The sequence below is a fragment of the Strix uralensis genome, chromosome 4, assembly GCF_047716275.1.
Source record: "Strix uralensis isolate ZFMK-TIS-50842 chromosome 4, bStrUra1, whole genome shotgun sequence".
NCBI lineage: Eukaryota > Metazoa > Chordata > Aves > Strigiformes > Strigidae > Strix > Strix uralensis.
The window spans coordinates 45248812-45262604 of NC_133975.1; the positions used below are offsets into that span (position 1 = coordinate 45248812).

The 13793-nt window shown below is 34.9% G+C and overlaps 1 protein-coding gene across 6 annotated transcripts in view; it reads left to right on the forward strand.

The window, feature by feature from the left end:
* Positions 1 to 13793, forward strand: part of MARCHF1 (membrane associated ring-CH-type finger 1) — a 250495-nt gene that overhangs the window by 137950 nt on the left and 98752 nt on the right. For 3 of the 6 annotated variants that reach the window (XM_074866554.1, XM_074866553.1, XM_074866557.1), the window contains one exon: positions 11008 to 11147. The exons of the other annotated variants lie outside the window; for them this stretch is intronic. In XM_074866554.1, coding sequence (XP_074722655.1) covers positions 11046 to 11147 — 102 coding nt within the window. In that variant the 5' untranslated portion in view covers positions 11008 to 11045. The remainder of the gene's footprint in view (positions 1 to 11007; positions 11148 to 13793) is intronic. 6 annotated transcript variants of the gene reach the window in all.

Sequence of the window (13793 nt, forward strand, 5' to 3'; positions counted from 1 at the left end):
CCCCAAAGCACTGAGCTTATCTGAGAAGCTGTGTGACTGCTCACACCTACTGTGGAGTAGTTCTCATGAGGGCAAGGCTTATGGCTTAGCCATGGAGCTGCTGTTTGGTACAGTGGTTAAACAGCTTTTGGAACGGACCTTTGTACAGAACTGTACTGTGTTACATAGCTGTGCCAGGTCCCATCCCACAACTGCCACAGGCATCTCTGTGCCATGCTATACTGTGTACTGTTGTCTCAACTTCAGCACTCCTGTTCAGTATAGCCTAAAAGAAAGCAGTAGGGATAGTATTATCAGCAGATGTCTTTTCAGCACAAATCCAAACCAGCCATATACTAGCTACTATGAAGAAAATTAACTCCATCCCAGCCAAAACCAGGACAGTAGCAAAGTCAGAGGAGGTTGTAACTGCTTTGGGGGATTGCCAGAGGCAGAGATCAAACCTTCTGAGTGGCACAAGGTAAGACTTGGCTGCCTGAGCTGCTGCACCACAGCCATGGCAGAGTTGTAAATCTTTCCGTGTTCACTCAGTCACTAAAGGGAGCCAGGAAGCAAGGCTGTGCCATCAAGCACTGTGTTTGTCTTCTGTTGTACACTCAAGATTTCAGTTTTATAACTTTACATTTTATCGGTATCCTTGCTAATGTCTTCTTTCTTTGAGGTTCTCTGGAAATACTTGCAGGGGGGTGAATGCCTATTTTGTGCTTAATGTTATTTTGAAATAGAAGAGAAAAAGTGATGCTGTAAAACTATGAAACTATGCTTTAATTATCAAACATAACAAATATGACATCTTTGATTTTTTTTTTTTAAGTGGTTTGTGAAGAATGGCATATTATAGATGTGGTGTGCATATGATCTGCGTGAATCTTGGCTCACTGACAGCCGTGAGAGTTGTGGCTATGATAACTGCACGTCCTGCATTGTTTTCATTTCACAAGGAAACAAAACCCAATATTCTTCGTGGAAAATAATTAGTATATCATTATGGTCTGGTATTACGATGTTTTTATTTTTGCTCAGCTGTCAGTACCATTAGTCATTTGCCCTCATATTCCATTAGATAATTTTATAAAACTTTATTGTTGGATTGGTTTCTGGCTGCATTTAGCTTATTTTTATTTTTAATAAACAGTGTTTGTAAGGAATTTACTCCTCATTAGTGAGCAATACGGTCATATTCACCAATACAAATTTGTAGGTATCCTGTGACTGATGAATAGTCATTAAAGAGTTTTTCTGAATGCTAGTTGACAGAAAATGCAGCGTCACCTCTGGAAACTGAGGTGCAGCTATTTTCTTGTGAACAACCACAGACCTGAAATTAGATAGAAGAAGTTGAAATTTTATTCTACTGGAAGGTACTTGTTAAAACATTTATTAAAGTTGTAAGCATTATAATAAAGAAAATTCTGCTAAATATTTTGAAGAAGGCTTATGTTGTCATCAAGGATTAACTGGGTATACTACCTAATAAGTTGATATAAGAGCCAAATTATGTCTGATGAAAACTTGCAACAGATCTGCTGAAGGCAAAAATTTGTATTCGTTTTTAACAAAGATTAAATACTTGTTACACTAAACAAACTAAAATATATTATTACAAGTAATCATTTTTCATACCTCCACTTCTGAAATATATATTATGAAGATCATGACTTAAGATCTGACCTCTGCTAGGAGGAAATCATAACAGATGATCTATTCAGGGTTTTTAAGGATAAACAAATTCCAGCTATTTAAGTTATAAATAGTTACTGACCTAGTGGCCTAATGCTGCAGTTACTGGTAACAGCTTAAATAACTAGTCCCTTACATAAGTAAAGTATATGTTTACCTAAAAGCTAATAATTATGCGAATAAACTTTTGAATAATATTACTCTGATAATTTTTGACTGCATTTTCCAGAAAACAAACAAAAAAATAAACCTTAGAAGTGAATGCATGAATGCAAAAGTGTGACTCAAATAGCTGAAATGATACTTTATTTAGATGAGGTTCTCATTAGACAATAATAATTACTGTGGCGTAATTATTGAAAGCAATTGTTCTTGTTGCTCTGGCTTCTGTCAAAAAGTAAATCAGGAAATACTTGGACAAATTGAATAGGAAAAAAAAAAAGTTGAAGGGCTATTTAGCCCTTCTAGTTTTTGTGTTTGTAGTTAACTTAGTGAAATAAATAGAAATGTTTTGCCGAATAGATAATAAATCTGGAGATGTGCCAGAAGAGTGGGTAAATATCAGTATGGTGCTCTAAACTGAAATTAGTGGGATTCTTAAGAGTGTCTTCAAATAGTTTCAAATTAAGTCTGAACCTAATTTATTATAGGTTAAAAAATGAGGCAAAACATAAAAATGTAAATAATATGAAAGAAGTATTTTAAAATGTTAACCTACTACTCACCATTTGATGAACATTTATTTAATAGTAATGCTTTTATACTCTGGTTGTTTGAGAAATTAAGCACAAAGAGTCAAAAAAAATAGTGAAACATACTTTTACATAAACCACTTATTTAAGCACCATGAATTAAAAAAAAAAAAAAAAAGAACAATAATACATAACCACATTCTCTCTCACCTTTAAAGAGTCAGCAGAGAATACATGCAGAAAATATGCTGGGTGTAATGCACTTAATTATTATTCTCAAGTTTTTATTTTAAAATGTTTTGTTTCATTTTGTTTCTGTATGCAAAATGTACCTACTGGAACAGGTGAGAATTTATAGAAGTGTTTCGGTTAATTTAGCTGGGGTGTAGTGATTACATTCCTGTCATTCTGTTACTCACCCTAAAAGAGATTCTGAAAACTATCTGAAATTATGTAAGAAAAATTTAAGAGACCAGCAAAGATGACGTAGCAGTGGCCTTCTGATACAGCCTGTCCTACAATAGAGTTGTTACAGGTAGCATTATGAAAAGCAGTAGTATCTAAGCAACAGCATATACCTTTCTTTCCAGCAGTAATGAACATCATCTAGTGTAGGTGCTATATGACTGACCTATCACAGGAGCAGTGTCTGAATTGCTCACAAGCATGAGGTTTCTGTGTTTAGGGTTGCCAAAGGAGGATAGTTTATGACTGCTCAGAACATTGTATTTGACAGAAGAACTTTTGTTAAAAATAATTTTCTGACAAAGGGAAGATCTTCTATTGGACCAGTCATGGTCTTAGCACACTTAGCACGGCGTGTGTACTTCTGGCACTTCAGTGAAATGTGGTTTAATGTGATTTTCCCTTTGTTCTTAAAAACTCATTTAAATTCAGTATTAATTATCCATCCCTTGAATGGGGATGTTTAGTGGTTTAATGATGTCTTTCAGACATCTAATATTTATTGGATTAAAAAAAAAGCTACTTCTGTCTTCATCTTCATAATTTACTTCAATAGTGAGCTCTGCCTGATTCAAAGTAGGTTTTATCTTGCATCATAAATATACCCTTCTTCTCTAAATAAACCACGTAAGAATGAGGAAAAACTTTGCAAGATAGACTTTTCCTTTCACATATGCAGAACAAAGTCCTCTAAAGATTTACTTCAGCTTCTTATGCCCTGTACGTTTGGATAACTGCATGCATAACTTTGAGTTAGTTAATGCTTTACCTTCGTGTGGATTTTCTGCATGTTACACTTTCTGCTAATTCTCTGCCTTCCCTGAAGAATTTCCAACTTCCAAGTGCTTAGTATGGTTTTAGTATGTGCACTTACCAGTCATGCCTTTATTGTTGATTGAAGCTTTGGTTTAAGCTGTTGGCAATAGTGTATGGTTAAATATATGCAATCTCACAAAGCAAAAACACGTACTTTGTTCCTGTTCTCAAATCTATGTTTGTTCAAGACTCTTTTCCTTTCTACTTGGGAGTCTGATGCATCTGGATTTTGCATGGAGGGGTCCCAAGGGAAGGAACATGCCAGGAGCATGTACTGTTGCATTGCTTTTGAAAGCTCTGAGGACAATTCAGTGGAGACATCTAACCTTGGATGAGCAAAGCATTCCTTAAAGAATCATAATTCTATGATTCTATGAGTCTATGATTCTATGATTAAAGAGTAGATGTGATATTAAGAGCAAGAACCTTTTAGAAAAGAGTCATATTTGATGATGGTAAAGAGGTTGCTTGTTAAAATAGTTTGGGAAAAAAGTAGAATTACACCCTGCATAGGCAAATACAGATTTGACAGTATCTACATGTGTAAAGATTTATTTTTTTAAAAATATGAAATCAGTAGCCATAAATATACATTTCTGCTTCAAATTTCTCAACATTTTCTTCTTGCAGTCTTCACAAATGCAGAAAGGTAGAATTACAATGCTACAAATTTACTATAGGGAAAAAAAACCTGTCATCGTTTCTCTAAAGAGCCTTGAATGATTTAAAATTGCTTTCTGCTTTGCATGAGAGATACTTTTTATTGTGAAAAAAAAGTGTGACTATAAAGAGAAACACCCACATTTTTTATATCTTTAGTAACCCAAAAGACTATTTTTTCTGAAAGCTTTTAAAGATTTCCTTTCACTCTTTTGGTGTAGTGCTCATAGACTGGTTAGACAAAACAATGTTAGCTGCAATAATTTTTGTACCAGTCATCTTAAATTGATTTATTTTCAATGAATAAACTGTTTTAAGTAATGAGTGAAATTCAGATCCTTAGTTATGACAAAAAGGAATCAAAGTCTTGAAGGGCTAAGGACAACTTAAAATACATACTAGCACTGTAACAGAAAAGAAAAAAACATAGGTTAGCTTTAGTTGGAAATAATATGATTAATTATGGCGCAGGAGTGTCAAAATACCCACTTTATAGTCTCTGAAAATTGATTGGATAATATAGCTAGTAATTGAAGAAGATGCTATAGTTGACACTTTGCAGGCTTAAGCAGTTGAAACAAGTTCTAGAAAACTTGATTATAATAAAACTTCTAATAATCTGAAGAGGGGTGCTGATACTGTGGTTATATTTTTAAAGAGCTGCTGAAGTGACACGTTTGGCAAGCATAACTAAGTTAAATGACAACTTTGTTTTGTCTTTACAGCTAGGGAAATTGATTTACTTGTGCATAATTAGGTTTACTCTTCAAGTAGTGCCCTAGAAGCATTTCTGAAATCAGTCATTAATGAATAGGAGAACATGTTTGAATTCAGATTCTTACATCCACTTAATGCAGAGGTGTTTGTATATAACCAGTAGCTATACAAGAAAACTGGTATCAGAGTCTTGATCGGTACTGTCATTCTAGGTATCTACTGAGTAATTTGTGGGCATATGTGCTTGTTTTCTGTTGGTCTCTGCATTTTTTTTTTTTTTTTAATGAGGCTAGCACATTGGGTATATATTTTATCTAATTGCTGCAAGTATCAGTCAGGAAGATAACATTTTACTAGCTTGATGGCCTTTCAAGCTACTGACATTTTAAGTTATATTAATTAAATGCTGGACTCACAAAATTATTCCTCAGTTTGGAGGAGCAGATAGTACTCAACAGTTCTGATTAAAAAGAAAAAAGTTTTTACCAATAGTTACCATGTTTATATGCAGAAACTATTTTTTTTTCCTCTGACTTTAAAGAACCAGCACTGGAATTTTACTGCTATTGGCACAATCACATATAGTCTAATATGTCCTTTTTTTTTTTTTTTTTTCCTTAAAATATAGAGGTAATTTTCAGACTTGAAGTTGAGCTTCTTGTAAAAATACAGATTTAGAGTCGTTATGCTATTATGCTATGGCTACACTGTGTTGTCCTTGTGAAACACAGCAGTCATAGGATAATATTGACTAGCTAGTTGAGAAAAGATTATGGCTTACTTGTGACACAAAAATAGCACAAGATATCAGAGCTTTCTAGTGCATCCAGCCCATGAATTTATGTTTGTCTTCAAATTAGAATAATTGATTGGAAGTCACAGCTTGATAAGGCTCAGAGAAGAGATACACAAAGAACAACAGGGACTGTATTTCTCTCACCAGAGCTCAGCAGTTGAAGGCTATTTGCATTTCAATATTCCTGCAGCTCTACTCCTGGAATATTTTGATGATGTGCCAAGTCATGCAGTGTGTTTAGTTGTTGGACAAATACCATCACTTTGATTGCTGTTGGGAATCTTCGAACACAGAGAACAAAACTATTTAGCTTAGATAAAGAACAGTATGTTTTGTGTTCAATTTCCTGCTGTTCTATGGTAGCTGTTAGATCCTGTTAAGGGCTGAGAAAGCATAACCTTCTCATGTACTTCATCTTAATTCAGCCTTTGTTGAGGCCTTTGCTACCTGAATCTAATTTTGTTCCTAACTTAAGTTTACTGATTCTTTTCTCTCATTAAATTAATGAACATTTTTTGAGATATGCTTTTATTTCATATAACTGGCTAATTTTTAATAGATCATCCTTAAGTAAACCCCTATTTATTTAGTATTAATATTGTGCAAGGTGTACTTGAATCTATAATTCTGTATGTCCCTTTGCTTGCTTAAATTATGAGTAAAAATTGTCTCCCCTGAAAAAGTATGAATAAAGTAATTCTTCTATTTTTAAACAAATTTATAGGGGATGAATTGAGATTTTTTTTTTCAATCAGTTTGAGTCAGTTGTATGAACAAGTGTAAAGTCCTCCTTTCAATTATGATCTGTACAGTGGTAGTTGTAATTTGATTCCTCGGGGCAAAAAAGAATTGCAAATGTTCCAAGAGGTACTGCACCCCAAGAGGAACAGAATAGGACTGTAGCTATGATCAGATGATTCCCTGTCTTCACAGGTACAGGCAGTATAGAAAGGATTGATTGGGCATTTACTGAGGGGTGATGGTGGTGGCATTCTTTGGAATGGTCTCCTTGCAGACCTTTGGAGGGCCATTGCTGCACGTAGATGGCACGCACTGATCTTGGGCATCCACTCTTCACTACACCTATGGCTCAGGTAGACTCTGGAGCTCTAAACTAACATGTTTTTAAAAGGTTGTAAATTTTGGTAACCTAGACTTCATGCCAGCTGACATTATAGAGGATCTGTTGCAAATTGTTCAAATGCCGTATACCTGTCTCAACTGTGTAGAAACTCATAATATAATGACTTCAAGAAGTTACCTTTGTCATACTGAACTACAGCTGTTGTGTGGGGTTTATGGTTCTTTGACAGTTCTAAGTACCAGGAGTATCCAGCTGGTGCAGAATAATTTTGTAGAATATTCCCTAGACTAAGTTATTTTTTCACTTCATTTGTAATCAAACTCAAACTGTGTAGTATAACACATTGTATGCTTATATGTGACGTGTAGAGTTGTAGTCTCAGGTTGAATTGACTTATATCCACCCCAAGTGTGAGGAATACATGACTAGAGATAGAGTTTGCATTACTTCTCTGCATTAAACACATCTCCGGAAGAATTAATTGTACACTGAAACATGCAGCAATATAGGCTCATTTCTGCTAAAAGTTTACTTCATAATTGGGTAGACAATCAGAAACAAAGTGAGTAGCCTAAGACATAAAACTATATTAAAATACAAGCCTAAAATAACAATAAGATAATAATTCATCAGAAGTAATAGAATATTAGAAAAAGTCTTCAGTGAAGACCTGAAGCTTTCCCTCTTAATAAGTGATCAAGAGTGTGATGGTTCAAAAGGAAGCTTCAGCTAACTTTGTGTGAGCAGCTGCTCATCAGTAGGTGTAGCAGAGAGCTCTAGGAACTTGGGAACCATATGTTTTATTCCTAGGGTATCTTTTCAACCACTTATCTTAAATGTACTTGCTTAATTTTACTGCATTTGCAAAAACATGATGGTGTGCATTCGGTCCAGAGAGGGAAGTGTAAGAGTGACCATTTAAAGGTTGGGTTTTGTGGATTTTGATAGTAGAAGGATTGGATATTCATGTCCAGTCTTGAGGGAATGGTCAGGAAGTTTTCCATCTTAACAGGGTTCTGGAGAGAAGTATCTTTTAAGTAATGATTGACACATTCTTTTAAAATCATAGTGAAGACTTTCTTAAAAGGTTTATGCTTTTTTTTTTTTTTTTTAAAGTTCATATTCTTTCTTCAGGGAAGAACCAAAGCAGTAAAGGGCTCCCAAGAAGTAAGCTGCAGCAGCTGAACATGTAGCCACCTTGTTCATGGTGTGCATTCAGAGGAACAGTGAGGTCTGGGATCTTTTCAGACATAGCAAGCCAAAAATTTATACATACATTCCTCTGGGCTGTAATCTTTATATAGTATTTTTCTGGGGAGACTTCAGAAAATTATTATGTTTATTCCAAATATGCATTTTGTGGATTTTATTTTTTAAGGACTTTTTTTCTCTAGCCAGCGTTAGTCTCTAGTTTCCAGGCATCTGCACAAAATATGTGCAACAATAACTAACTGATCATGGGAGAATGCAGTTAAGCATTTGTGACAAATGAAATCTGCCCATAAGTCCTGTGTGTAGTAAAACATTTTAGTAAAGAGTTACAGTTTGATTTTACCACAATAGAGAACCACTTCCCCAGATCTGATTATCTGTGAAGGTTTAGGTGGCATGGAAGATTGGCTCCGTGTCTTTTCTACAAACTTCACTTGTTAGGTGTAAAGGAAGCGGTACCTCTTTGCCCAGCCCCAAGTGCAGTCATAAAGAGAGCAGCAGCAGCTCATCCCTTTTCACCCAGTTTAATAGAGTTGACCAGTGTCATACCTGATACAACTGCCCTCCTGTGCTTGTAAACTCCACTTACAAGACAATATGTGAGGAACCACCATGATGGGTTCCAGAGCAGCAGAAAGAAATGGTTTGTCTCATTTTGAAAGGTCTAAACAATACTGAAATACTTTCTGCTTGAAATTTTGAATGAAAACCAGGAAATTCCAGACACCAGAATAGTTATAAGAAGGCATTTTACTTTCTTAGAAGATCTTGTGTGCTCCTATTTAAGAAGCAGTGGGGACAGGATGGGGAGTAGTTTAATTAGAAGTCAGACTCCACTGTTGTTTCAGTCCTGTTTAGTTGATAAATAGGATTTCAGCACATGATATGGAAATTACCTAGAATTTGCCGTAGAAGCTTGAAAAAATGAAAATTGAGATTGATTGTCTCATTAAATGCTCATCTTTCCAAGTTGCAGTGGAGAACATGTGCATATGCTTGTCCTGATACTTTTTCTAATTCTCCAGTTTCTCATGAGTACTTCATGATACGTTAGATATACAATGTAAAGCATTTAAAACATGAATTTATTTTTTGTATCTGTGTAGATGTTGCTTAAATACACAAACTGTTTACTGGTGCTTCCTTTACTCTTAAAAACAACCAGGTTTGTATGTAAAGTTCTGCTAGTTGCATTCACAAAACTAAGGAAAATAAACAGTCTTGTAGGGCTTGCAAGACAGGGAATGCTCTGATCCAGTGGAAATCGTAACTGCTGCTAAATTGATGACACTGAGTTTAGCCAGTGCTTCAGCTGGATTTCTCATTGTGAAGCTTTTGCTGGGTTATATTCATACCCTGGAGGACTGAGTTCTTATAAGTCTACAACTGAAATCTTTTATAATAGAAAAATGTATTTGACTCCACAGACAGTCAACAGGCAGCGTGGCAGTCTTCATGTTACTAATGCTTTATTGGCACATATTTTTATCTCATGTTAAGATTTCAAGAGACTGAAAAATTAATAAGAATCTGTTCACCTGTAGACTCAGTAATCTAATCATCTCCAGTACAACAAAGCTAATGCTAGTTTCCGCTTTTCCTTACTATTGGTTCTGTGAGGTTGTGTGGAGAGACACAGCTTTGTGCATTTCATACTTTGAAAATTATGTATTAATGGTAAGTACGGAAATGGCAGGGCTGTAGTTATTCAAGAAGGGACTGTAGTTTGTCAGAATCAGAACCTGGGAAGATGAAAGCCTGCTGTATACACAAGCATGTCTTGTGTACTGCCTGGAGATGTATTGCAGAAAAAATAAACCTACTTTACAAGTACATAATATTCAGTTGCATTAAATAGGTGCTAGTTTACCACGTAAGATGTTTAACATTATTGTATGTATGTTCCAGATCTACTTAGTCTAGTGTTAACCTCGTTTAGAGTACTAGGCACTCAATATGGTAGGTTAATATTTTCGTTTATTATGTTTCATGATGTTACAGAATAACACTTTTTAAATTAAAAAATGTTGTAAACAACCAGATTACAAATTGCTTCAGATGCTGTGGAGAAAAAAAATTGTTCAGTTATTTTTTGTAATTAATTAGCAAAGTTTTGAACTGAATACCTACATTACCCATTTCAACTGGGAAATGTAGATTGTGAAATTTTAAAAATATTCTGAAGGTTTTCTTACACTTAAAAGCCCTGTTTACTAGTGCTGTATTTCCAGAATGTGTTTGTGTTTCTTAAAAGGTGTTTTGTTACTGTTACAAACTAAAAATAAGTTCACATGCAGCTTACAGTTGGTATGTAGTATTTATTGCTGGTTTGTGTACATTACTTTTTGCTATTTGCAATACATCCTAGTGTAACACTTCAAGACAAGACAGGTATTCTGGTGTGTGTGGGCATGAGTACATATGTGTTTGTGTGCTTTCACATTGTTGATTTGTATTTAATATCTGCTACTGCTTTAGGGCTATTTGTACGTGTTTCAGGGTATGTGGGGTATTTCATCCAAATGTTATATTGTTTTAGGAATGACATTATTCTCACAGTTATTTTGTAATAAAATTCCTTTAATATAACACTTTTCATATTAAAGTGATAACTTGAGAAAGATTTAAGATGGAGAGAAGGCATTGAATTTGCTGACACTGAAACAGTATTAATGCATGTAAGGTGTGCTGAAAGTGCATAGTTCTTTTCTAAGCTGCATGGCATATCCCTTCGGAGTACTTTGAATAAACATGTTCTTCTAAAAATATGTTTATTAACTTGTTTAGATATAATTTTAAAAGCTGTTTTAAAAGTCATGCATCCAGAGACATGCACACAATAAATTAAAAGTGTCAATGTTTCAGGGAATCTAAATTATTTTCAGAATTTCAGAAATTGAGAAGGGATAAGTGGAAGGAGAAAATGTTGGGCTGGTGCCAAGCGATAGCTCGTAATCCTCACAGACTTCCAAACAGCACAAGAACACCGGAGGTCTCAGGTGATGCTTCACATAACTCTACTTTGGTGAGTGAAAAGTTGCATTTCATGATGGTGGCATGCTCAGATGAACTTCAGAGGTGTTAAATTTATTTTAAAAACTGTAGTGTTTGCCATTGATTGCATTGCCTCAGTGTGTGAAACCCTTTGACATTACAGCCATTTACTATTTCCATTTGCTATTTTTTCATCTTTTATGTTATGCATGGTCCATTCTGATTTGCATGCTATGTCTGTAAATTGGTGTTGATGTTTTGTGAATGGTAAAGTCTTTAAGCAGGAAATGTCCTAATATGGATTACTTACATTCTTTATGATCTTAATCAATGCAATGGCATTTGGTCCCTGATGAATACAGCTGGACATCATATACAGGTACCTTGTTTGCTCTTTGCTCCTGCCTGTAACAGGAACAAAGTATAGTATGTCTGCACTTGTCTTAGACAGATGGATTTTAATATTATCTTCATATATTTAACATGATGCTGCAAGAGGTGGTTAGTTTCTGCATGCAAAACTATTGATAATAGACGTTCAGGCAATGTAAAGTCAACAATTTACATAGTAGAGTTATCATGAATTGTATGAAGTTGAATAAAGTGACTCATTGACAAGAATTTTAATCCTGCAGTTTTTGCTCATTCAAATAAATCCATTTACATTAGTAGACCTCCCCAGGTGAGTAAGAACTGATACTTGAAGGTAAAGGCTTCAGACTGCCCCACATGTAAGAGCAAAAATTGTCTATGTACTTGTTTTTCCTCAACTATATTGACATTTTCAGACTACGGAAAAACTGATTATTTGAAATATATTCAGTTAAATGTGCCTGGTCCAATTTCAATACTAAGGTTAAAATAGGCACAACATTTTCTTATTGTGAGAAGCATGAGGAAGTACTGCCCTCAAGTTTTTGAAACATGATGACATCTAAGCAGAAAGGTGAATAGCTGTTTATAACCACTGATATGAAATGTGGTATTCCAGAGTGTGAAGAGAGTTATAAATGAAGAGGCAGTGGTCTGTTTGACAGCTGTTGAAGTTCTGGTGAAGAAAAACCCCCACTTAATGAGGCAAAATTATCTTGTTCAGTGGTAGATTATGTAGAATATAAGTTTGTGCTAAGGAAGAGAACACAAGAAGGCAGCACTAAAAGTTGCAAATTTTATAGTTTACTTATTATCCTAGATTATTATAGCTCACTTTCATCTGGAATTCTTTTATTTCAGAGAAATAAAAGGAAATTAAAAAGCAATGAGTCATGAAAGAAGAAATTTCAAGTACATTATCCCGGTATTTAATTACCATTACTGTTTTCTCTTTAAATTTTATTTAATTACTATTAATGTTTGGGTGTTGCTAGTAATAGGTGGTAGCTATTAAGGAATTTAGTTATGTGTAAATTTGCATATTTTGATTTCTGCCTGACTGCTAGTCAACATTTAATTCAGTTTGATATTCCAGAGGTAAGCATTCCAGTTGTCCAGATGGGATTTAGAAATTATGAACTGGGAATACAGTTCATAACAGCTGAGTCAGTCGAGTTAGCATGTTTTAACCTTATTAATATCAAAACTTGCTTAAAAATACGTTTACGTGAAACTATATAGACTGCTGCTCAGTTGAAGTGTGTAAGAAAACCAGGGTTATAAACAGCTGGGGAAGATACTTTGTGTCCTTCAATGTTGTGATTGCCTATGAAATAATAATCTTCACAACAGGAAATAAAACAGTGATATGTCTTGAGGCCTGTCAAGGTTTCCTCTTCATTTTTTTTGCTTCCTGATTTCTCAATCATTACTCTTTCTATCCCTCACTTCTGAAGTAAATGACAATTAGTATAAACTTTTGCTGTCAGAGTCCAACTTGTGGGCTGTAGGATGAAAATCCTTATTTTCCTTATGAACATTTAAAAACTGAAATCTTGTTTCAAATCAGGTTTGATTTTGCTTGGTAGTCTTGGTCTTTCAGTGTTGAAAAATTTTTTCATCTGTTCTTGAATGAAGGTACAGACTAGCACTGGAAAATGGAAAATAATGAAACAACAGAAAGTAAAGAACAGAAATTATTTGTTCTAAGTGTACAAAGCCACTTCTGATGACCTATTCAAGTCCTTTATGTCTGAATTAACCTTCATTTTTCAGTTCACTGCAGCTCCTCTGTGGACCTGGTTCCCTTAGTATGGGTTTATTTGGTCTGTCTTGCAAGCACAGTTATGGTACGAAGATACAGGTCTTTGCTTCCTTAGACTGTAGGTAGCAACTCTGGGTTTGGTGGGAAGCAAACTGGAGTGTACACTGCATCTATTTTTCACCTTCGGCCTGTGCCTTTGCTGTACACCTCTGATTCAGCAGAATGTCTTCTGTATTTCAGAACTTCAGCTAAGGCTTTTCAAAAGAAACTTTCCTTTCCCTTTAAAAATAACCCCACAAAGCAGTCATTTCACAATGCCACTTTCCCGAAGGGGAATGATCTGAAAATTGCAAGTATGTCTTATAAATTTTCATGAAAACAAATATCTTTCTCTCTTAGTGAAAGAAAGAAGGAAGCTTGTGGAGTAGGAAGCAGATTATGATAATTAACTAAGTGCTTTTTTCATTAAGCAAGTAAATGGAATACTGAGCAGCAGTGCAGGAAAAACTAAAAAAGAAATTAGCTCATGAAAACACTGCA